General features: G+C 46.1%; 1 protein-coding gene across 4 annotated transcripts in view; it reads left to right on the forward strand.

Moving 5' to 3' along the window:
- DOCK3 (dedicator of cytokinesis 3) overlaps window positions 1-22784 on the forward strand; it is a 2582899-nt gene extending 2560115 nt beyond the window's left edge. For all 4 annotated transcript variants that reach the window (XM_069644069.1, XM_069644070.1, XM_069644071.1 and 1 more), the window contains one exon: window positions 16974-22784. In XM_069644069.1, coding sequence (XP_069500170.1) covers window positions 16974-17483 — 510 coding nt within the window. In that variant the 3' untranslated portion in view covers window positions 17484-22784. The remainder of the gene's footprint in view (window positions 1-16973) is intronic.
- Window positions 22785-26826: the final 4042 nt, after the last annotated feature.

The raw sequence follows: 26826 nt of genomic DNA on the forward strand, positions 1-26826 counted from the left end.
TCCCATAAATAGCAGGTGTGTTTGTTTGGGGGTTTGGATTGTGTGTGGGAGGGGGCGCGGGGATGGGGTTTGTGGGGAGCGGGGCAGACCAGCAGGGAACATAGTTCCACTACTTCCTTTCGCACACTTCGACCACTAGTCTTGCCTCCCTTTACCTTTCCTCCCTCCTCACTTTCTATACTCCTTCTCGTTCTCTCCGCTCTGCCGATCTCTTCCTACTCTCTCCTCCACCCCCCTGCGCCGCTTCCACTCTTTCCAACTGCTTGCTACTTTCCACTGGTACTGCCTACCCATCTCCATCCGCAATACTACCACCTTCCCTAACTTCTGCACCTCTCTAAAATCTTATCTCTTCCATTCACCTCCCTAATACTCTTCCTTCTCCTCTCATGTCTGCTACTACTTCTACCCTCTACTCCTACTCCCTTTCCTACTTCTGTTCCAGCTCACCCTCTCCTTTCACTCTACTCCCTCCTACCCCACTTCTTGCACTTTTCTAATCCTCATCCCTTCTATTCTTCTCTCTTCACCCTCTGTTTCCTCTCTTACTTCTGCTCTCACCACTGCTCATACCTCTAACTTGCTCTCACACCTTGGCCCCTCTCTACTCTCCAATCCTCTTCCATAATGTAAATTGTTTTTGTACTGTTTTCTGGTTTAATTCAATTGTTATGTATGCTTGTTGTATTTGCTTGTTCCTCATGTAAAGCGTTTTGGATTAAAACGCTATATAAATTCAATAAAATACAAATACAAATACGAACTAAAAACAATAGCAAAAACCTGCCCTCGTAAAATGAACACAGAAATTACAGACTGTTATATAGTATGACACTCTGGGTACTTGAACAGATGAATTTAAGAAGGAAATTGCAGTAATGTCATTGTGCAAAGTATGCATTATGTATTTCAACAAAAGGATTTATAAGTGGACTTACAAGTCACTATGGTCCCAGAAAATGACCAGTGGGACAGGGGCTCTTGACAGAATCTTATTTGTTTTGGGTGGTTAAACAGTCTTACACTAGGCTTCTGAAGGCAAGTCCCTGAACGTTCACACCAGAGAAAATACAACCCGCTAGGGAAGAAAGGCCCAAGTCAATCTTGGAAGGATAACACGCTTTAATTTCACACACAGATGAGAGCAACAACAAAGAACTCTGCTGCTAAGAACGTTCTGACAAAAAATAATACAAGCAGAATGTCATGAAGAAACACATCGTCATCAATGACGTAAACATATACAATAGAAACCCATGTGGCTGGTTGGTGTGCGCCTATACATGATCGGCCTGCCCCAAAAGGGATGCCTGTCATTGGTGCCGGCCCAGTCCATCCGTCTTCTATAACGTGAGTGCCAAGGAGATAATCTTTTTCTCACTGACAAAGGTCAAAGAACAAATTAACTACACTTCTAACAAAACGCTACTTATACTGTGCACCTGTCAGGCTTTAAGAATGGCTCAAAGGAGGTTCTGGGGAACTCTAACCTCCACACACACATTTCAATCACTCCCTTCCGCGCCATCCAGCTCCAAAGTCTCCACCCTTGTTTTCAACTATAGTTTATCCCTCCCAGCACCTCGCAATACAAATCATACAATTGTCACTCAAAGACATGAACTATCTATCCTCTTTGAGCAATGCAGGACTTCTTACTTTGTGGCTGGTGGTCAAAGTGCACCTGGTGCCATGGAATTCAGGGATCTTGAGGTTTCGTCAGTTATATGGGCTATAACTCGTGGTCGCCTGGGGATGGGCCGGGTCATGCTTTGTCCAGTGTGAGATACCATGCACACCAGGCACTGGTCTATGATCGCTGCCTTGTAGGGATCTTTGCAGCACTATTAGAACAATAAATTAGCTTTATGGTGGTTGGGGGTGTGAGTTGTCCTCATGGAAGCTCGGGCATGGCTGGAGATTTCCCTTGTCTCGCAATTGGGGCCTAATGCATGAAATGCCGTATTCGCCGAGCAGGCCTTGACTCCAACCTATGGTTACTAACTGTGATGCTGGAAATTCACCGGAGGGACAGGGCCTCCGGATCCTTGTCCTTTACTACTTTCTATCGTGTGTTCTGTCATGTTTTCCACACAGGAGTTCATGTGGGACTCCTGGCGGTGCAGCTCTCTCCTTTGGTTTTGGGGAACAGACCCATGGGATACCCTTTTGGCACCCATGGGTAGGGGTGCATCCCTGTGCCCCTAGTGTATGTTTTTGGGCACCTGTGTGTGACCCACAGAGCAGGGTACGGGTTGGTGGCAGCTCTGTGCTGAATTGACTGGTGCCCTGAGCGTCCTCCATTTTGGGATGCCCAGGCCCTGTCATTGGAATCGGTAGATTCCTGCTGGAGACAAAATGGCCCCCATGGTCTCTTGCCTTCCATCGCCTGTTACCTTGATCTTCCCGAAGTCCCGGGAAGCCCTGACTCTGTCCCTTCCCCCTGACTGGCTGTTGGGTGGAAGTTCCATATATGGTAGTATGGGGAAGTGCTGACCAGACTGGCTGGAGCCTTCCTAACGACCGTATGTTGTGGGTAAGCCTGTGGATGGGACCTGGTTGAATGGAGTGTGTGACGAATACGCATTCTATGTTGTGGGTGTCTAGTAGCTGGTGTTTGACACAATGGGCCTCATTCCGAGTATGGAGGTAGTCATGATGCTATTTGCGCCATGACTACGTCCCATACCGTTACCGTGTCCAGTTTGGTGAGATGGGGACTTACCAGTCCAGTCCGACCTTGGCGGGACCGGTAAGAACCCATTCACCAAACCATTCCCCATTCCCGTTTGAGCCCCCATAGGGCTCAATGGGAAGGGGGAAGTAGCTAATAACGGTACCGCAACTTGCAGTACCGTTATTGGCTCTGATTTCCCTTAGCGGGTCCCATCCTTAACGCCAGGGGGATCTCCACACAGAACTGTGTCTATTGGTACGGGGCCAGCATTCTGCCAATTGTTCAACCATCTTGCTTTCCTTCCTCCCTCTACTGCTGGTTTCCTCTTTATTGATCTGTGTGACATTTTGACAGTATAGTTGATGCACTTTAATGAGATCTGATAATAGTTGTGGTACCCCTGTAGAACTGTATATATTTACCATTGTTGATTTCCTGAGCACAAAGTGAGTTATTGTGATAGTGTACATAACCTTGAATATTAATTAAATAAAGACTGTGTTTTAACCGATACAGTGTGTGGACATTCCTTTGTGGGGCCTTAGGGACTACACTGTACTTAAGAACCAGCCCGCATCACCTCCTGAGAAGCTAGGCCTTTTTTGCTCGACTTCGTTACAAATAATAGAGAATCTTGGCTGGGGTCCTCTGTGCCTCTCCTCTACCATATAGAGAGCAGAAGTACAGACATCCCCTCCAGTCTTTACACTGGTGGCAGCAGTGGGATACTTATGGTTTTAAGAATCAGTGTATAACCGTGCCAGTTATAAAGGATATCTGCACTTTGTTAAATTAAGGTTTAGTTGTGTACAACTGCATTACAAGCAATGGAGTCTATTGCAAATGGTAAATGACTCGGATGAGCTCAGAGGCTCTCCAGAGTGCTTGTGAAGCCAGGGAGTTAGACTTTGTGGATACGTCTAGGACTGAGCTGATAGTTGCCCTGGTGGACTACCAGACTGATTATGAAGCTCTTGAAGGGGGGGATGCAACCAATGAGGACTATACCCCGAGAGTTGTCGCCGAAGCGAATCCAGTTAGAGAAAGCTTGAGTGGAGACTTCAGCTAAACCAGTTGAGAGTGTCAGGTCCCCAGCAACCAAGTTTATGAAAGATTTGGTTGGTGTGTATGCGGAGTGTTCTGATATCCTCCAATGGATTGAAGCGTTTGAAATGGCTTGTGCAATTCATGATGTTGATAAGAGAGATCGGGCTAAGTGTTTGTTAAGCAGAGTGCCTCAAACTGGATATGACTGTATTCTGAAACTGAGTGTGGAAGAAAGTGGTCAGTATGAGTGCATGAAGTCTGCTTTAATTGCCAAGTTTGGCAAGACATCGACCCAATACCTTAAACGGTTCAGGGATTTTAAGAAACAAGAGAATGTGTCTTGGATTGACTGGGTGAGTGCTGCACACATGAACATGATGGGGTGGATTGATGGTTACAAAGTGAAAACGTTTGTTGAATTGCCCCACCTTTTGTTTTTTGAGCATTTTTCAGAAGCCTGTTCACCAGAGCTGCGCCAGTATGTTGCTGACCAGAACATTTTGGACCCCTTTAAACTGACTAGGTTGGCTGATAAGTGGGTCTCCCACCGGATGTCCCCTAAGGACTCCAGTGGGAAGGACAATGACAAAAAAAAGGGGGCCTCTCAGAAAGCTGAGGAGTCCCAAAAGCAGGCATAGTCGGGTAAACCGAAACCTTCCTGTCCTAAGACCCAAAAACCTAGTGGGGATAAGTCTGTTGTGGGTGGTAGTAAGAGTAGTGGTCCGCCTGCTGCAAAGCAGGGTCCCAGTGGTTCCAGTACCGTACCCCGCACTCCCGGTACTTGGGATTGTGGGGCTCTGGATCACCGAAGGGGTGACCCCAAGTGTAAGGTTAAGGCACTTGGAGTCCAGGCTGTCAGCTTGACCTATCCCTACTCCGTACCTGAGGTGGAGGCCACTGTCCTCCCCTCCTCTACTGGAATCACCTTTGGTGCTCCCGTAGAGATTTCCTTAGTGTCCCTCAGGGCCTGGGACCAGTACGCAGAAGTACTGGCGACTATCCCACAGAACACTCGTAGGTTTTTGAGAAGTGTCCTCTTGAATGGCCAGCATTCTACTGGTTTGAGAGACACTGGGGCAAGCATAACAGTGGTGGACAGGACCCTGCTCAAGCCAGAGGAATATGTAGGTGCTACTCTGAAAACTACCAGGTTAGCTGGTGGGCCTCCCAAATTATCGCCTGTAGCCTTAGTCAACATTACGATTGGAGACAAGACAGCGAAGCTTCCGGTCCTGGTTCAGTACAACATGCCTATGAACATTTTGTTGGGAAACGATTTGGTCGAGTTGGGGTTGATCACAGATGGTCTACCCATGGCTGCTGTGGCGGTCACCCGATCGCAGGTCACGCAGGGTCCGGCTGCAAACCTGGTACCCTCTCCGACGGGGAAACCCAAGGCATGAAGGAAACAGAAGAGTAAGAAGGCCACCTCTATGGAGGGATCCCCTACTCTTCCTGCAGTTCCGACAGCACCCATTGGGATCCATGCTCCGGACGGGCTGGATCCAGTGGTAAACCTCGTCTCAACTCCTGTGGGAGAAGAGCCAGAAGACTCTCCTGTGGGAGAGGTTCTCAACCCGGAGGATCATCCCGACCTTCAATGCTTGTTAGCTGAAAGAGGACCCTCCCGGGCGGACTTCTGTAAGGGACAGAGAGAGATCCACTCTCTCGAGGGTCTAAGGAAACAGGCCCTGTCCCAGGCACAAGGAGAAGTGCCTGGGACATTCTGAATTTATTGGGAGGGTGAGCTCCTTGTCAGTGAGCCCACTAAGCCTGAACCTGGTGCCCTCAAGGGGTTGGTGGTACTCCAGATAAACAGGCCCTTCCTGCTGCATTTGGTGCATGAGATGCCCTTGGCTGGTCATTTTAGGACCAAGAAGACTAAGCAGAGGCTCTCTGCCCATTTCTACTGGCCACGGATGGGAGTAGAAGTGGAGTCCCACTGCAGGACCTGCCCAACTTGTCAGTTGTCTGGTAAGACTGGCGGCAGTGTCATTGCCCCACTGCAGCCATTGACAGTGGTTGGCACACGTTTGAGAGGGTGGGCATCGACATTGTCGGTCCCCTTGACCCTCCCACTTCAGGTGGACATCGGTTCATCCGGGTCTTGGTAGATCATGCCACCAGGTACCCTGAGGCTATACCCCTTCGGACTGTTACTGCCAAGGTGGTTGCCAGGGCTCTCCTAGGCATTTTCACCCGTGTTGGATTCCCTAAGGAGGTTGTCTCTGACAGAGGATCCAACTTCATGTCTAGTTACATGAAAACCATGTGGAAAGAGTGCGGGGTAACCTACAAGTTCTCCACCTCTTACCACCCTCAGACCAATGGTCTGGTTGAGAGATTTAATAAAACTCTCAAGGCATGCTAAGCGCTTTGGAAGAGCCCCTAAGGAAGAAGTGGGATCTTCTCCTGCCATGCCTGCTGTTTGCTTACAGAGAGGTACCTCAAGAGGGTGTTGGTTTCAGCCCCTTTGAGTTACTCTTTGGACATCCCGTGAGGGGGCTCCTTGCTTTAATCAGAGAAGGTTTGGAAGCCACCCCTCCAGGTCCCGCCAAGCAAGTGGGGGACTATGTGTTAGGCCTCAGACGGAGGATGACACAGATGATGGGTCAGGCAACAGCGAATCTCAAGGCCAGCCAGGAATTGAATAAGTACTGGCATGACCTTAAAGCATCGCAAGTGGATTGGACCCTGGGACAGGCAGTCCTCGTGATGGAGCCTACCAAGCCTCGGGCTTTGGCAGATAAATGGACTGGACCCTTCAGAATAATCTCCAAGATGGGTGAGGTCAATTATCTGGTTGACATGGGAGCCTCTGGGGTAGCCCCTCAGGTATTCCATGCTAATAGGATCAAGCCTTTCCACAGGCGATCCAAAGTCTCATGTCTCTTGCTAGCTTCAGAGCAAGAAGAGGATGAGAGTGAGCCCCTTCCTGATTTGCTGCATAGCAACCCTCAGGATGGCTCAATGGAGGGAGTACATCTCTCTCCAGATCTGACAACAGAGCAGCAGAAGGCCTGCAGGGCTTTGCTCCGGCAGTATGCCTCTCTATTTTCACTGACACCAGGCCTTACACTGTAGTGTAGGCACGAGATTGACACTGGGGACAGTGTGCCTGTCAAAAGCAGGTGCTACCGTATGTCAGATACCGTTAAAAACCACATCCGGGCTGAGGTCGCCAAGATGTTGGGTCTGGGTGTTATTGAACCCTCAACCAGTCCCTGGTCCAGTCCCGTGGTCCTTGTCCCCAAGGCAAATTCCCAGGCAGGTACAAAGGATTGGAGGTTCAGTGTGGACTACCGAGGAGTCAATGCCGTCACCAAACTGATGCGCACCCATTGCCCAGGGCTGATGAGCTCGTGGACACCATAGGTTCTGCCAAATTTGTGAGCACCTTTGACCTTACCTCAGGCTATTGGCAAATAGCTCTGACGGACCATGCCAAGGAAAAGATGGCGTTCTCAACACCAGAGGGACTCTACCAGTTTAGGGTCATGCCTTTTTGGTTGAAGAATGCCCCAGCTACCTTCCAGAGATTGGTCAACGATGCGCTCAGTGGGCTGGAAGCCTTTTGTGTGGCTTACTTAGACGACATTGTCGTCTACAGTTCCACCTGGGAAGAGCATTTGACACATCTGGATAAGGTGTTGCAGGCCTTGAAAAGGCCTAACCTCAAAATCAAGGCCACCAAGTGCCAGATAGCTCAGGGAAGTCACATATCTTGGTCATGAGGTAGGAGGGAGTCAAATCCAACCTTTCCCCAGTAAAGTACAGGACGTACATGACTGGGAGACTCCCACTACTCAAACTGAGGTGAGAGCCTTTTTGGGCCTCACTGGGAATTATCGCAATTTCATGGCAGGCTATGGAACCATAACTGCACCCCTGACAGCTCTGACTTCACCCAAACAGCCTAGGAAGGTTAATTGGACTGAAGACTGTCAGAGGGCCTTTGATGGCTTGAAAGGAAGTCTGTGTAGGGCACCTGTGTTGTGTGCGCTCGATTACAGCAAGCCCTTTATCGTTCAAACTGACGCCTGCGACACCGGAATTGGAGCTGTCTTGTCCCAGTTAGATGACAAAGGAAGAGAACATCCGATCATATTAATCAGTAGACAACTTAAGGGTAGGCAACTTAGGTGGGCTACTGTTGAAAAGGAATATGTTAGTGTAGTTTGGAGCCTTAGGCGTTTTAGACCCTACCTTACCAGGTCTACCTTCAAGGTCCAAACCGATCATAAGCCCCTGAAGTGGCTTATGCAGATGAAGGGTGAGAACCCGAAACTGCTCAGGTGGTCCATTAGCCTGAAAGGGCTAGACTTCGCTATTGAGCATAGACCAGGGAAGAGTCACGATAATGCAGATGGCCTTTCCAGAAGGTATGTTGACCGTCTGGATGAGGGTGTCGGTCTCGAGGTAGATTAGGCACCCTAACCTCAGTCTGGGGGGGCGACTGTGATGCTGGAAATGCATCTGAGGGCCAGGGCCTCCGGATCCTTGTACTTTACTACTTTTTATCATGTGTTCTGCCATGTTTTCCACACAGGAGTTCATGTGGGACTCCTGGCGGTGCAGCTCTCTCCTTTGGTTTTGGTGAACAGACCCATGGGATACCCTTATGGCACCCATGGGTAGGGGTGGAACCCTGTGCCCCTAGTGTATGTTTTTGGGCACCTGTGTGTCAACCACAGAGCAGAGTATGGGCTGGTGGCAGCTCTGTGCTGAATTGACTGGTGCCCTGGGTGTCCTCCATTTTGGTTTGCCCAGGCCCTGTGTAAGGCTTACCTTAACTCTGCGGGGACACACACGATTGGAACCACTTCACATTGACTCTTCTCCTCAGATTGCGATGCACCTACACTCTCCTCAACTTCCCAATCTAGGACTCCCTAAAAACAACACAGAATTTCCTTAGGGGAGGTGTGAGAGAATCTGCAACCTGACAATACAGCTAATGTACTCAACACTGTAATAATACAAAACACCTTCTAAATTATTCTCTATCTTTACCTTATTTATTTTTTGGATGAGCTATCCACCCTGCATCTGTGCAGGGGTGCAAGTTCTGTAGAGTGGAATTAATGGAAGTCTTCAATGGCGGGAAATGGGGGGGTCGCCAACCTGTGTAAAACAACTATGCACCTGGAACAATAATCTGCGCCAAAAAACAATAATGCCACAGAAAAGACAATAAGGAATAATACTGCCTAAAAATTTGATGAGTATACCTGTGGCCCAGTGGAGCCCCACTGGCCACTAGACGAGGGTCAGGAAAGCTAATATACGATGGCTAATGGCGTATGTAGAAGGAGATGAATGAGAAAACTACGGCACTCCCTTGCCGCTTTTTATTAAGTGCTGAGCTCTAAAATGTAACTCCTTACACTGAGGGCAGAAACACTGCGAGCACAATAGTGCTGCTACCTATGTACACAAACAACGGCTAACTCCTGTCACTGAGAGAGCGGGAGCCTACTTCCTACAGCGAGCGAATAATTCAAGCACAAATGTGTGGATATCAATGAAAAGGCACAATTCACTTGGCAACAGTGTAAACGAAAACCAATACTTGCGGTTTTGAAGCTTCTGACTGGAAGTGGGAGTTACGTGTGAGGAATGCTACTGTGATAATAAAAAACACAGAACTCTCGGGGACAAACACCGTTCACACCTAAGGCTGCAAAAGACATGGGATATCACAGAAGGCACAAAGAATGCTATAAACTACGAATACTGGATGAAGGGGAAGTAACTGGAACAGATGAGTGAACCGCGGTAAGCGTTGACTGAAACAATCGGAACGCGAAGCGCGGAACAGTCGGTGGAAGGGGCTTAAATAGAAGCAGAGCTGTGACAACTAGACCAACCTTGCTCGCAATCCGGAATAAACTAGGCGGCCATGTGTGAGAGTCAGGAAGTGATTATCTATGCCCTTTCAGTGCCCTAACTGTCTTTCCCCTTAACCAACAGTGATGAGCAGAAGACCAATTCCTTTTAGGGGCAATTAAGGAACCCTTATCTGTGATCATGACACCCTGTCATTGGAATCGGTAGATTCCTGATGGAGACAAAATGGCCCCCATGCCTTCCATCGCGTGTTACCTTGATCTTCCCGAAGTCCCGGGAAGCCCTGACTCTGTCCCTTCCCCCTAACTGGCTGTTGGGTGGAAGTTCTGTATATGGTAGTGTGGGGAAGTGCTGACCAGACTGGCTGGAGCCTTCCCAGCGACTGTATGTTGTGGGTACGTCTGTGGGTGGGACCTGGGTGAATAGAGTGTGTGACGAATACGCATTCTATGTTGCGGGTGTCTAGTATCTGGTGTTTGACACAATGACTGAGACAGCCCTGCCTGAAACTGGTATGAATGCAGTGTGGAGTGTTGAATGGCTTGGTACTTGTCCCAATACACATAACTTGTTGTGAGTGTCTGGAGAGAAGTGAATAGCCTGAATGCACTGTCTGCCTGATTTTCTGCCTGCCTGGATGAATGCCCTTCGCCGTGATTGGATGCTTGAGTATGAACCAGCGGAATGAGTGGGAGATCAAAAGTATATCTGGGGACCTCTCACTGCTGGGAATCATGTTCAGAAGCTGAAGTCTACTACGACGAGTAACTGGAGAAACTGAAGTTTGACCTTGAAGCCCTGCTGGACGAGAAGAATTGCTGTTGCTTTCCTTCACAATCTGAAAGCTGCTGTGCCTCCAAGGACTGACCCAGGGAGGACCTGGTAAGGCGCCCTCTTCCCGAGCTACGAGGGACCATCGTGCACCAGCAGATCTTTGCCAAAGCTCCCTGGTAGACAGACCTTCGACAGGCTGCCGACCCGAGATGGGGACTGTCGCAGAATCACAAAGAGAAGCGCCCGGACTGTTGTCCGCCACTGTCGCCGACCCCTGTCGCCGACCAGAGCCGCCGTGCTCCTGTTTGCCTAAGAACTTTCAAATCCAAGGATGCTCTCGTCCGCATCGCCGCTGCCTTATCCCGCTGGAGAAGGCCTGACCGTTGTTGCACCGAGGAGCATCCACCGGTGGGTTTCCCACTACCCAAAGACCACAGAGACGCCGACGAATAAACACCCTTGCTGGGCCACAGTTCTTCAAACTCTTTGCGGTCCAGAACAATCGACAGCGAGGTGCCCCACACGCCTCTTCCTTGCAGGACATTTACGCTTCCCCGTCAACGAGCACCGCTAGGAACGAAGCTGCCACTTCACTGTCGTAGCTCACCCTGCTCCCCATCGGACGTTCGACGACCCGTGACTCCTGCCTTAAAGGGAGGGCACTCAAGAAGGGCTGTCGATTCCCCGCTGAGGAACGCTACAACGCCAGGTACTTTGGGGTTGCAGAACTATTGGGAAGTCTAGTGTGAACAATATATGGACTGGGCTTGTATCTTTATTCTACAGGTTGCCCAGGTGGGGGGAATCTCCACTCAGAACTGTGTCTATTGGTACGGGGCCAGCATTCTGCCAATTGTTCAACCATCTTGCTTTCCTTCCTCCCTCTACTGCTGGTTTCCTCTTTATTGATCTGTGTGACATTTTGACAGTATAGTTGATGCACTTTAATGAGATCTGATAATAGTTGTGGTACCCCTGTAGAACTGTATATATTTACCATTGTTGATTTCCTGAGCACAAAGTGAGTTATTGTGATAGTGTACATAACCTTGCATATTAATTATATAAAGACTGTGTTTTAACCGATACAGTGTGTGGACATTCCTTTGTGGGGGCTTGGGGACTACACTGTACTTAAGAACCAGCCCGCATCACCTCCTGAGAAGCTAGGCCTTGATTACTCGACTACGTTACCAATAATAGAGAATCTTGGCTGGGGCCCTATGTGCCTCTCCTCTACCATATAGAGAGCAGAAGTACAGACACCCCCTCCAGTCTTTACACTAACATCTACACAGAATACACTAACATCTATACAAAATGGCAGTCTTGCTCGTGCCCTTGGGCTATACTATGTGGGTGATTATATTGGGATGGGGTCCTACCACCATATCCCCTCCCCCCTGACCCATCATAGTGCTTCGAATGCCTCTTGCCTTACTCTAAAGCACATAGGTGGGGTCGCCCCCTTCCCATCATTCTTCCCTTTCATTACTTCTACAGCAACAAACTGCTTGAAACCTCAGCACTCCCGCTGTCTCCTCTCTGCTACCATGTATGGCTGTGTTCCCTTTATTGGTACCCACACCCTTCATACTGACCGCAAACTCTCCCCCCTATGCCCGTATTCCTCAGGTGAGTCATATAGATGCATCCCCCATCCCCTGGACCAGCTCCCAGCATACGATTTGCAACCACTTGGCATTTGCTGTGACCTGCACTCCCAGCAAGAGTAGAGATGCAAAAAAGGATTCTGCTTAGCTGAAAAGCCTGTATTCTTCTGGTATTTCAGCAAGTTATGCAGAAGAGTCTTTAGATATGTAATTCAATCTTTTCATCCTCTTTAGTTGCTGGAACTGTCCTTTCTCTGGCAGGATGTGGAGCTCTTGTGTGGACACAAGGTTTTTCTTTTCTTTCTTTCGAATATGGGGGCGCCAGTTCGTTCCTCGGCAGCCAGTTTTCCCACTTCAGGTGTTCTTCTGGGACTAATAGCGCTGAGTGCAGTGTGGCTAGGGACCAACAGCCCCTTCATGATGGCGGGAGGTGCAAGTAAGCTTGTTGGCCACAGACCCAGTAGTAATCCAATATGACTGCCATTACATTCTTCATATATGCAATCAGGAGAGTCTTATTGCAACGTTTGTTCAAGCCGACAAAGGCTGTACCCTAGCTGCGAAAGCACAGTCCATATACTTCTTCCCTGCGCACTCGTACCAGCTTTTCCATTGTTGCAATCCACATCAGCTTTGTGATATGATCTGTCCATATTTGTGCAACAAAATTATCCACTTGTGCTTTCATATCCTTATTATATCTTACCAGTCCTTCTGCCAGGCAAGGTAGTGTGGTGTTCTGCCATTTGTTATCAACATGTTTATGTCCTTTCTCCATCAAATAGGGTAACTCCACACACTTGATGTTGTTTGGATTGTCATTGCACTTCACAAGCTCTGGACCCACCAATTGCAGTTGCACACTGTTTGCCTGGAACGTTCCTTTTATTCTGCATAGCACAAGATGAACTAGGCATTGTGCCTCTATAACTGGGACTTCTTGGAGTACTAACACCTTAGGAGCCCCTGACGCATGTCGAAAGAGTGAACAAACATAACAGCTTCCATTCACAACGTTTCTTCCCACGTCACTCATGTCAGTATACCAGGAGTTGGTAAACTCGAGACGGCGTACATCCTCAATCGCATCCAAACCCAACCCTTGATATGTATCATTTCCCTTTTCATTATTCTATACACACTGTCAGGGGTGCCAGCTTTAAAAGTGCTATTGAAAATAACATCATATTGTTTTGAATTATTAAACAATCCTCGACTTGCTGGAAATAAACTTTCAACTGCTATCCTTATTGCCAGTTTTGCAAATACTCTTGCTATTGTATTGTACCATTTATAATCATCACTAACACTTATATCAACACTATTGTTACTCCTATATTCATTCCCATTGTTATTGTTAGCATTCATGTTGCTACTAATATATGTAAATCCACTAACATTATTAACATGTATATGCACTGTCCCTTTTAAATATACAGTCCCATTCCCCCACTATATAGGACCTCCCCCTATAACATATTCTCGCAATAAAGCCCCAATAGTGCCATCAATATCATACATAGTCCTGCAACAATGGTCATCCCACAATAGTAAGCATAGGCCCATATATTGTCATTTTTGCATTTACACTTCGGATCAGTACTTAACGAACAATTATTTACAGTCATGGGATTCATCATCTCTCCTGAAATAGAAGCAAAAACACACAAAACAAAGAAAAGGAGAGATGTACAAGACATACTGTTACACAGGGAGAGAGAGCGAGCAGGATCGAGAGGGAGGAAGAAAAAAGAGAGAGAGAGAGAAAGATGGAGGGAGGAAGAAAAAGAGAGAGTGATGGAGGAAGGAAAAGAGAGAGAGAGAAAGAGGGAGGAGGAAAAGGAGAGAGGAAGAGAGAGAAAGAGGGAGAGGAAGAAAAAGAGGTAGGGAGAGAGAAAGAGAGAGAGAGAGAGAGAAAGAGAGAGAGAGAAAGAGCTCCCAAAAAAAGAGGAATATGGAGCTAACATCATACACTCAGGATCTGTTGCTGTCGTGGTAGTTACGTCCCGTCTGTCTATTGTCTCAATTCTGGAAGGTGCTATCTGTCGGGAGACACATTTAATTGCCCACGCTAGTGTGGTCAAATACTCCTAGAAGTCATCATTTAACGCCGCTGCTGCCTTATTTGCGTTTGAAGCTTTTCTTACAGGGGATATGGTGGTGTGCATACGCCGACCACTGCCCACCTTATGATGTGACAAATGGTGGTCTTTGCTGGGCTGTGTACGTAGAGTGAAGAGGGCCAGGGGCAAGTAGTGCACCCAGTTCTTCTTCAACGTGGTATACAATTTGGACAATTTGCTTTTGAAGAGCCTGTTGATCCTTTCCACAATGTCACTGAACTGTTGGTTGGAAATTGAACACATCTGGTGCTTAATGCCAAGTAGTGCTGTGACGTGCTGAAACAGTGCATTGAAAAAATGTGTGCCATTGTCTGACCTTAAAACCTCGCACATACCCCTTCGAGGGAAGACCTTGAGTACCAAGAATCGAGCAGCACATTTGGCATCCGGAAGTGCGCAAGGCCTTGCTTCCACCCACCTGGAGAAAGGGCAAACCACTATTATGAGGTATCTGGAGCCATTGCAACGTTCACCCGTATCAGCATAATCTGTGTGTAATTCACGGAACTGCCCAGTAGGGCAGGGCAATGTGCCCCGTAACGTCTGTAGTGTCATCCCTGTACTAAAACTTTGACATGTGGTGCAATGTACAACCATTTCTATGATGAACTCCTGACTGTTTGGTATAAACCAGTCCTCCTGTATATCTACTGCAATGCACTGCTTCGGACTGTAGGACGGATAGTTTAACATTTTGAATGCTGCTGCTTGCAGTTCTTGGGGCATTACTGTCTTCCTGGAGCTCTCCTGTCCCCATAACAGATTCCTATTCATTTATTTGGGTGTTTGGGAAATGCATCACGCCACCTCCCTGCAGTTTCACATCACCTTTCAGCCTTGCACAAAGCTGCATGCAATTGCAAATATGACATAAAACCTGACAGACTACCGCATGACAGACAACATTATATAATGTTCTAGCATTAAAAAAAACAAAAAACATTATGTCCAAAAAATGAAGAGGGATAAACATACAAATATATTTTATCTTTAAATGAACACAACTCCCTTAAAAACGAAAAAAATGTCTTTCGGTAAATTTGGAAGGAATAATTAAAACATGAGGATGAAAATAAGTTATTTACAGCAGGGGATCATACCATTTCTGTAAAACAGTAATGCCTCGAAAAGGTGGATAACATAGATGCCAACATTTTCACCCCTTTCAGTGTCCCCGTGCATTTTTTGTCCTGCTTTGAATGGAGAAAAAAAACGAAAATAAATGTTTGGAGAACTTGTTCTATTTGACATTCTCTATGTGATCTGCCAGTATTCTACCGATATTAAGCAGTATTATTGCTGGTGCCACTCTTATGAATACGTCAGGTGTTAAATACCTTTGAAGCGGCAGTGCAGTGGGCTATTAAAGAGATGATATTTATTTGTGGGCACCAAGATACCATGCAAATGCCAGCGGAGCCTGGAATAAAAACCCCAAAAATAGCACAATGCTGCCTGTTTCCCCCTTGCTGCCAAATGTATACGTTATTTTAAGACTTTTTCAGCAATGATTTTGTTTGAGTTTATAAATAGAGTTTTTATTAAAGTCCTGAAAACATTTTATAATCTCAAACACCAGTGCCATCTTTTCTATAGTTATTGAGGAGTTGTAATGAACCAAAATATGAATACCTTTTTAACAAACAATTCCAAGCATTTTAAAAGAAATTGTTTTATTTATAACTTGTTGACAGTCATTACCAACTTTGTTTAAATTCCTGAGTAAATATAATTTCCCAAAATCCACCCTTTCTTAAAACTTTAGTATAAAAAACAATTTCACATGTTTTAAAGTGTATTTAAGGTACCAATCAATGTAAATAAAACCATGACACTAGCGATATAAAACGTGCTGTACATTGCTTGCTTTTCCTTGTCTTCCCTGTGTCCCTTCTAATGGCATTTCTATACTCTTCAATTTCATTCTTTTCCCTGATTTGTTTTCAGTCAGTGTCTCTCTTCTCTACGCATTCTACGCCTTTCTTGTAACAGATGGTCTACCTTTCTTAATCAAATCCATGTTCAGATTCCTTCTCTTACTTTTCCTGATGAACCGACCTTTGCATAAAGTTTCCCAATCTCTCCATTGGAAATAAATGTGGCAACGTTTGTGCAATTATGCAAGTATTTGTGAATTTAAAATGTATCCTGTACCTTTCATCTATTTTGCTCTCACTCGAGTTCTTCATTGTTTTTTATCAGAACCTCCATTTTTACTTAATCTCACCTTTTGATCTACCATGCACATGCGATTATTTCTTCTTCTCAATTATCGGAGGCGTGGGCGTACCCACACAGGCGCTTCCCCATCCTAAAGGATGATGTTCACCAGACCCACCAATCAATACTTAGCTCACATAAACTCACAACTCCTCCCACCGCCCCGTCTGCCTCATAAAATCCAACATCACACTGCTCCTCCTCCTGCCTCTCACCCCGTCACCTCCCAGCAAAGCCCTCCCACTCAGCTCAGCCACACCTAGCGCAGTCAACCGAACCCTCATCAATTCTTTCTCTTCAACATGTCTCTCACACCTAAGCAAAAAATGTCCCACCGTCTCAGGCACCCCACACACTGCACAGTCCCTCGACTCACGCTTCCCCACTCGAAACAGACAGTCATTCAGCCCCACATGCCCTATCCTCAACCGATTCATGCGATTATTTCTCTGGAACTCTAATTGCCTGTTCCCCTTCACCTTGACCCTCTATATTGCCAACTTCTGCTTATTTATTACTTTCATTGCATTTCATAGAGTGCCTTCTTTCATCTCACTTTGCTTTTCGCTCTTCTTTCTGTCCTCGATATTTCAGATGCATTCATCTACCTTCTTTCAATCTATTGTATCTTTTTTCACGAAGATTAACATGTTTGTCTTCTTCCTACAGTCACCACTGCACCCCATCCCTGCCTCGCCCACCAGTCCCCAGTCTGGTCTGGATGGAAGTAACTCTACATTGTCTGGCAGCGCAAGCAGTGGTGTATCGTCTTTGAGCGAGAGCAATTTTGGTCACTCTTCTGAGCCACCGCCACGCACAGAAACCATGGATTCTGTCCCCAGCCAGGCTTGGAATGCAGAGGAAGACCTAGAGACTGCCTACCTTCCTGTACGCTACAGTCATTCTGAGCCCGACGTTCTGGAATCTATGAAAGTACCACCATGTCGTAGCCACTCAGCACCCACAGGTGTCCTCCCCCCAGATATTCCTGATCCCCCAGCACTACCACCTAAACCATACCACTCACGGAGCTCTTGCAGTGAACACCAGGAGTGTGGACCACAAGAGGAGGAGATCCGGAGGCGTCCTCGGTCACGCAAATCCTGCCAGAGCACCACCTCTAGCTGCAAGGAGGAGCAGGCAAGGGTGGCCTGGGAGCATGGTGTGGGTGAGCAGTAGACACCACAAAGACTGACTGTGAACCAGATGGGGGAAGTTGGGCAGGAAAGCCCAGGGACAAGTTGGTCCAAGATTAGAAATCAGGAAAGGGAGTGTTGAAGGAATCCAAAAGGGTGAGCAATTCAAGGAGGAATAGAATGGCAAGTACCATAGTGGCATGATGGTCATCTTGCACAAGTAATTTTCAAGTTAATGTGATAAAAAAATTCTTAAATTCTCCAAATTGCTCATGTAGTAAATGGATTCATGCCTCGTAGGAGTTCAAAATCTGGAACTCTGAGTTTTAGTTTAATGGTATGTTAATAGACCTACAAACCGTTACTCACTGGCATGAGACATCCACCTTTCAATTGGTTTCTCTTTTGTTTTTCAGAAGCACAAGTATCTTTACACATAAAACATTTTTTTAACGATTTTAAATACTTCTTAAGTATCGTTAATCATGAATTTCGTTTGCTCAAACTTTCTTTTTTTTTTTTTTTTAAAGCCTGATTTTCTTTTGTATTCCATGAAAAGCTCTTACCACCAATGAACTAAATTGAAAAATATTGGCTCAAAGTTGGCTGACATAATTCCATTCAGCAAGGGGCTTTTCTATTCTAATCCACTTTTGATTTCTATGCCCAGAGGATCACCCTTCAGATTCTAACGCTGTTAAGCTCATATGTGGCGTGTGTACTGACGTTGTGCGCGCATGCCATGTCGCTGCTTTTCTTGATATCATTTGGGTAGGGCGGAAACCTTTGGTTCAAGCCTTTCCTTTCTATTTTTTTAAAATGTATTTTTTACTGTTAAAGCTAGAGGGAGGGGGGAGGGGGAAGGTGGAGCCTAATCTCTCCTGCAGTGCCCCACCTATGGGTGTGAGAGGTCATCCTCCGATAAGATTTGGGATGCTTTTGCGTGGGTACAGAAAAGGGCAGTAAGCAGGGTTGGACCAAAAGTGTTGATTTTCTCACCAGCGCTCCCTGACTATTAGAGGGATTGTTTATGCATAAAGAGAAGTGGCCCTAATGGAGGTCAAACGTGTAAGCGGTGGAGCCAAAGATGTGTCAGAGAATGTGAGAGATGAAGAACGGATGTGTGGATGTTGCTGATGGGAAGGACATGCTCTAAAGCGCAAGGTCCTGGCATCGAATCACTATTGTAGTTGGAGTGAGTAACTGTAGTTGGAGCGATTAACGAGAACAGCGCTGGTGGTTAAGCTTGCGGGTCACCTGCTGTACATACAAATCGGAGTAAAGACTATGGCTGTGTGGGCATTTGCTTGCACTTTGCATTTTCATAAGGGGCTGTAACTGCCATGTAGGAAGTGGGAAATGGCACAAGGGTGGCAGCCTGCTTCAACAGCAAGGTTCCATTGCTCCTCGTTTTGCAATTGAACATTCCTGGAGAACAAAAAGGCAGACCCTGTTGGGCAGGCACTCTTTTAACATTCAGCACTTCTCAAAATCTATTTTTCAAAACACTAAAACTATGCAAGGGTGAGGGGCACAAAGTGCATTTACATGGGAGAGGGTCAGAGACACCCTCTGCATCCTGTTTGACTACACAGATCTCTTGTGGCGACCCTTGTGAAGCACATTGATGTTGAGTCAGACTTTACCAAGTTGGAAAGATGATTATTTTGAGTCAGAAAGATAGACAGGACCTAACTCCCTAACAAAATATGCATATGAACATAACATTTTTAAGCAGGACAGCAAAAGGGAACAGTTCAAATTGATCATTTCTCTAGTCAAAATCAGCAAATTCCTTCCAAAGAGGGCATTTTTGAGGTATATAAAAATGAAGTTACATGTGTTCTTTGTGCACAGGCGGCTGTGTTGCACGTATTAGTCTCACAAAAATGAGTTCACTGCGTTTAGAATAGTGAAGATATGCTTCAAATGTATGACAGTTTAAATGCATCAGAGGAACACATTGCAATGCATCTGCAGGTGACCATCCAATAATATTTTTTTTACAAGGAAGAAAAACATAGTGGCCCTCATTACGACCCTGGCGGAAAGGGGTTTACGCCGGCGTAAACCATGGCGCCCCTTTCCGCCTGAGTACGAGTTCCCGTAGCGCCATGGTGATTTTTACGCCTGCTTTTTGCAGGCGGTAAAATCCATGGCGCTAAGGGACCTTGTTGTTAATTACGCCACCGTAATTTACGGTGGCGTAATTAACGCCTTCCCCACTCCCATTATACGCTATGGGGCAAAAATGGGAATGGGGAAGGGTAAATGGGGATTGGGGACTTACCGCCCCGCCAAGGTCGGAATGGGGCGGTAAGTCCGCCAACCACCATGGCGGAGTTGGCAGCTTAGCGCCATGGACCATGGTGCAAATAGCACCATGGATCTCCGCCAAGGTTTTAATGAGGGCCAGTGATCCTAATGTCTTAAATTACCTTGCAACGTCTAAAAGGAGCTCTAATTGAAAATGTGGGAAAGGCAGATCACTATGAAGTGTGATAGGCAGATAATTCACTTCCAGGTTGCTGTAGAACAATCCAGAGCACACATTATCTGAGAGACAGTGCTAACAGGATTCTGGAGTCCAAGCACAGTCTTAAAATGTCTTCTTTTAAAACCCGGCGCTGAGACGCCTCTGTGATTTGGCCAATTCAGACATTGGGCCTCATTACGACCCAGGCGGTAAGGGGTTCACGGCGCCGTAAACAGCGCCGACCCTTACCGCCTGAGTACGAGGTCCCTTAGCGCCATGGCGAATTTAACACCTGCTTTTAGCAGGTGTTAAAATCCATGGCGCTAAGGGACCATGGAGTTAATTACGCCACCGTAATTTACGGTGGCGTAATTAACGCCTTCCCCACTCCCATTATGCCCTATGGGGCAAAAATGGGAATGGGGAAGGGTAAATGGGGATTGGGGACTTACCGCCCCGCCAAGGTCCGAATGGGGCGGTAAGTCCGCCAACCACCATGGCGTAAACGTAGTTTACGCCATGGTGGTAAAGTCACGGCCCAGGCGGTAACTTACCGCCTGGGTCGTGATGAGGACCATTATGTGTGCCACTGCATGGCACGCTATGGCATGTTGCACCTGGTTCAGAGGCTGGCTTCTGCGGGGGGGGGGGGCGGCTTTCTGAGCGCATCTCCCTATTAATCGCGAATTGCCTCATGAATGCACCATGTACACCCCAGACATTCCTCGAAATGGGGTTTTTCTGTTTTGGGCAAAGTACAAGAATAAACAGCTTTGGAATGTACCGATTTAATTTCAGAATCGCCTGAGTGAACTGTCCGTTCAAGTGAATAGTACAAATCGCATTGTGAATTGGCTCTGTACAGTGCTATTTTATCTTCCAGGGACCACATGATCTAACATTTGCATTGGTGCTAAAAATTGGGCAAATGGATTTGGCACCAGTTTTTCTGTTTAAGTAATACAGAATGGACCAATCAGGTTGTTTAAGTAATACAGAATGGACCAATCAGGTTCTCTCTCAATCCTTTGTATCTAAAAACCTTTGCAATAGGGTGAAAATGAATACTTTTTTTGTGCTATGTTTACTGCGTAACAACACATGTTCTTTATACATTTATTTTTGCCCTGGTACAAACATTTTTAGATAATACAGATTAGAACAACGCCTGTTTGCTCCAGTTTGCATTTCCTAAGCAACAAAATTGGTATTAAATTATTTTGCTTCATTTTTGTGACAAGGGCAAAGTTTAGATATTCTGGCTCCATGATCCTGCCGGTGTCCTGACGTTTTCTGCAATCACCCACGCCAAGTTCAACTTGATGTCTCTGACATGGATAACCCATGGGTTCTGGATGTAGACGTTGCACATTATGACTCCTTTTTTTAATATATAACGCATATTTTTAGTTCTCTGTGAATGAAAAGAGGAAAGTAGATACAGATGGATTGGATCTTGCAATTGTACTCAATCCATGCATGGGGGTTAAGATTACAGCCCAGCCAGGTCACCATTTTCAGTATTTAATCATCATTGGCGTCAAAGCCATTTTGACTTCATTCGTAGATCTCAATAAGCGGAACCTGTGACAGGTTTACTCCAAAAGCTCTTCCGCTGAAATCTACACATTAGTGATGGCTTATGAGGGGTCTGGCGTGGTCGCCCCGCGGGCCTTCGTTCACATTGTTGTGCACTCTCGGCCATTCATAAAGTAGTGAAGTGGTATTGACTGGTGCCACACGGAGAGTCCCTGGTTCCTTCTGGCAGTTTGGCCTGCCTCCATTACTGCTGCGGATGGTTTGGTTCCAATAGCGTGCAGTGCCCGCTGCTGTTTGCACTTTGCCTGCATGCAACCAGGGACGCTTCTACAATGCAATTCTAAGCAGCTGCCTAGGGCACAACGCGATGGGCTAGTTGGTCAGCAGAGTATACCATATTGGCCCAAATATCTTTAATATGTCCTCATTACAAAGGGCACGGGGCGAAAATACCACCACAGGTGAAGACTATCTCTTGGCCTTGAGTGACCCAATTCTCATCAGATCTTTGTATCCATCCTAAGCGATCTGTCCCCTGCAGTTGGAGTCACATTTCGAAGCCTGAAGTCCAACAAGCATCTGGGGGCAAAGGTTACTGTGCAACCTTGCCCCTATGACTTCAGACATGGGGGTGTGACAGAGTTCTTGAGTTTGGCCTTGGTTGGAGAGATCTCAGGCTCTGGGTAAGCTAGTCACTCATTCATCGAAGCACGGTGCGCAATCTCACCAACACCATGTGATCAAACCAATGCCGCAGGAAGCCACTCTCAATAGGATTGAGGAAAGAGAGAGACGCATGGGAGGGCGAGTGTGTGTGGGGGAGAGATGCGGGTTCACGAGAATAAAATGCTATCATTTTTAAAGCACCAGCCATCCTGCTCCTATGTAAATATCCCATTTGAATGCTATGTATTTGTACAGAGAATTGAGCAAAAAATGTATAGTCTGTGCCGTTGGCCGTGTATTCTCCTGTAAAAGGTGTTTTAACCTCTGCCATCCTGTAACTTTAAAATGAGAGAAAGTTGCCGCGCTCCTCTATTGTGATTATATGTTTTAAAAAAAAGTGGACCGAAAGAGAAAAAACAGTAACTATATGCAGGGAAAAGCAGGATTCAAAAGAAAAAGTCTGTACCAAGTGACCTGAGGGGTAACTTTCATGTACATAATGTAATCGCATGTTTTCAGGCTTACGGAAAACACCCCTCCGAGTAATTCTGTACGTTTGATGTAAATATTTGCTGTGTATCTTCTTTTTCTTATTTGCTCCTTTCCCAGTCACTCATCGCTGTGTGATGTCGAATTAAACATTAGTATCTGGAAGGAAATCGACTGAGGTTCTCTGTATTTCATTTTGCTCGTGGGTGAGTTTGCTGGGCTTTGACTAGTAGAGACCCGAGGAACGGAAAAAGCGAGTCTGGGGGTTCGAGGAGGGTTGTGGGTCCAAAGGAGGCTCGTGTAAAGGAGTATAGCTCATCATCTTCAATTTCTATTTCCTTATAGAGAGTTATTTGTGTTTTCTGTACATAAAATGTAAATTCCGCATGCCACTAACCTTTTCTTTCTCTTGGAAGTCGGAAGCAATTGTGTAGCGCGCTACAAATTCCCAAGAAATAAATAAACACTATGAGACACCAACGCACAGATGTGCGGCATATCCAGCATAAAGCCTCATCCTCACCCGCGCACTGCTGCCCACCACTGTTATATTTTCTTTTTAGTGACACAGGTGTGCTTCTCTTCAAGACCATTAGTCTTTTGATGGCATCATTCTTGGAAGAAAAAAAACTCAGAAAAACTGACCATGTGTTCCTAAATATGGCAGCAATGGTAGAATATACTATGTATATGTATGTTCTGTTGTGATACTATGACAGTCAATTTGCCTTTCATAGGTAGCTGTGAGACATGATTACACACAGTATAGAAGTGGCAATGTTAACCCTGCATTTGGCATTCCGTCTGGTTGCAAAACGATACAACTTTGGAACACCGAATGGTCCAGGATCTTCACTACGAAACTATGCCTAATCTGTACCCTGGAGGAGGTTCCTTTCTTGTGATGTAGGAGATGGAGTGGGCATTGGCCCAATGTTCTAGGAGTAGCAGATAGGGTGTACCTAGCCATCCTGAGCCAAGGGCAAAAAAGAAGTGTCCCGACAGAAAAAATCATGTGGTTACTTGTGAATTAAGCCACTGTGTGTGTCTCAAGGAAAAGCAATTCATTGGGCCTCATTACACGGATGGCGCTAAGGGATTACCGGCACCGGTAAGGGCACCGGTGTGGGTAATCCCTTAGCGCCATACTACGAGGTCCCTCAGCGGGTCCCGTCCTTAACGTGTGGCCAGACCACACGTTAAGGAAGGGACCCGCTGAGGGACTAGCGGTACCGTTATTTGCTCCTTCCCCATTCCCATTTGAGCCCTATGTGGGCTCAAATGGGAATAGGGAAGGGCCTTGGTGAATGGGGAATTACCGCCCTGCCAACCTTGGAATGGGGCAGTAATTCCCCCATTCACCAAGGCGGAATCGGTAAAATACCGGCGGCAACCATGGTGCTAATAGCTAATAGTAATGAGGCCCATTGTGTTTATTATTTACACATTATGTAAGTCCTTCTATTGGGTTAGAGCAAAAACGGGATCCTAACTATTGTGTTTTAACTTCACATTTATTAAGGAGAGTATAAAATATGTAAAAAAGCATAACATAAATTAATGCACATACAAAGAAACATAGCAAACAAACAAACAAACCAAGAATAACGAAAAAAGAAAGTATGCCAGTGGCATGTATCATCTAGAAAACATATACTGACATCCAAGTTAAATATTTGAACAACGGTACATGAAGAAAATTGTCATCACATTTTATGAGCTGAACATTAATCATAACCATGTGCAAGTCCAGCATGAATCACATTGTTAGTTCATCGAAAGTTGCAGAGAACACACACACACTTGTCCATTACAACTTAAACCAAAGTACTTCTATCGTATTATTTTTTTGGGGTGCTCTATGAAGGACAACCAAGGTGATTGTGTGTCTAGAATGTAAGCTAGGTTAGGTAAATTAGGTGTCTACGTAGGGCGCTGGTGTAAATCCAATACAGCGCACACCTCTGTCGTGTGTAAATCAGAGCGCAGGGGTAATTACGTTTTGGCGGTTGAGGCTTGTATCCACTTTCCTCAGGACCAAAAGAGTGCAGTGTTTTAGGCTCACCCCTCATTGTGAGGTAGCAAGTGCATCAAAAGAATGAAGGATGGCTCTTCAGGGCGAAGAGAAGAGGTACATCTCAAAGCAGTGCAGCAGCTCGCAGGGGCCTCTTTGTTCCCCAGTGTAAAGGAGCACGAGTGAGCCTGTATATTTAGGGCACCCTGCAGGGGTTAACACTGACTTTTAAGTTGCTGGCTGAAAAGACGCACTCCCATCAGCATGGGCGAGAAAGTGGCAAGGTATCAGGCGATGTCCGTGTGACTACGTTGGTGCCATGTGAGTCGACTTGGTGGCGTGGCTGCTGTATGCTTCAAGCGAGGGAGACGCACAGCAGAGTTTGTTGATGAGTTGCCTGGGCAACCGTACACCAAGGACCATGTTATCATGAATATCACCTATCTGCTTAATAAACAAGACCGTTGCTTTGAAAATCGGCTCCTACATTTATTTAGTCTGTGCTTCAGCATGCATGAAGTTGTTGTGTGAATGGAGGGATCTATTCTATGTCAATGAAGAGTGTAGTTATGTTTATGGCATAACAAAAATTGTGGTTTCTGGTAAGACAAAAAATCCAACTTCTGGTTGGGTGTTCTACATTACTCTACTGCAGAATCCACATTAATACAATGTTAGCAAGGATCATATGCTATCAAGTAAAATCACCTTTTTGAAATGTATTAATTCAAGACAGCTCCAAAAAATGGGTGCAGTACCAGCGCTTGACACTAACAGGCGCTAGCGATCTAAACTCTGACAGGAGACCGGTATTTCAGGAGCTAAAAAGGAACCTGAGTTAGCTGGAAACTTCAAAGCCTTGCTGGTCAATGGGAAGACTTCACACCTCAGAACTCCTCACAAGAAGGCAGTTTGATTAATTAAAAGTTCAAGAGGCCTCTGTCCATGGGAAGCATTCCCACCTGCTCTCACCACCAACAGCACAGGATATCGCCTTGACATGTAAATTAGGAGGGGAGGAGAATTTCCCTGCAGTTTAGAGGAAAGAGACAATAGCTTCTTTCAACTGAATAGGATATGCTGATTTGAGGTGTAATTGTCAACAGTTGCTCTGGGGAAGGCAAGACACATGATCTCTGAGTCAAGCCAAGTTCCCGGGGGCGGGGGCAAACAGATGGGTGTACTGAATTGAGAGCAAATGTATGTTTTTTACTAAATTGCTTATAAAATATTGTATTAAGCTGACAGAAATGTACAATTTGGGGATTCTTAATATAAGAAATGGGCCCACAATTCGAGACTAAGCTCAACGTTGTGGGATGTTCTGAGGCTAAACCCCGGGATTTATCAATATTGCAGACACAGGGTTTATGCTAGAAAAATGAAAACTTACTGTAATATGCGTAGAGAGGGGGTGTACCTCTGTGGAAGATTTGATGAAAAGCCAACATGGCAAAACCCACTAAAAGCGCAAAATGTTGTCGTTTCTGAACCCAAGCTCGCAGGAAAATGAGGCTTGAACAGAGACTGGTCTTAATTCATCTTTGATGTGTACATGTATTATGAACCACTTGTATATTTGGGAAACATGTTTGATTATGAAAAATTGGGTTCTAAGTAAAAGCAAAGGGGCGTTTCTTCAATAGATGGTAAAAGGGTAGCATCACTCTGACTCACAACTCAGTTATCCAGTTAAAGGACAGAACATTCTCTAGCCTATCAGGATCCTTAGTGGGTTGGGCATAGAAAGTAAGCCTTCCCACCCACTTTCAAAAGACATAAAAAGAACCACTGAAAGCCAGATAGGGACAGCTCTTTCCACTTTCTTGCGAAGCACTTTGACGGACGACTTCAAATTCAGGCAATATTCAGAGACCAGAACTTAGAAAACCAGACTCGAGATTCCAGAACTTTGAAGCAGAAGGCCTAATGCAAGCTAAAAGTATTCTCAGCTGGCCTTACGTTTTTGCAAACTGATTTACCCCAGACTCCCAAGGGGCACATCAGAATAAAACAGCCGGGCTGTGCTGTTTGATTCTTTGGCCAAGAACTTTTGCCAGAACCAGACCCAGAGAGCAGTGCTGTATCCAGAGCCGCAGACCAGACCGCTGTGCAGTGCCAAGAACTTTTGCCAGAACCAGAGATCCAGTCCAGCAGAGCAGAGAGAACCGCAGCTAAACCTGTTGACCAGATCTGTGACGA

This window comes from Ambystoma mexicanum, chromosome 2p, assembly GCF_040938575.1.
Source record: "Ambystoma mexicanum isolate Mex_15411 chromosome 2p, UKY_AmexF1_1, whole genome shotgun sequence".
NCBI classification, from domain to species: domain Eukaryota; kingdom Metazoa; phylum Chordata; class Amphibia; order Caudata; family Ambystomatidae; genus Ambystoma; species Ambystoma mexicanum.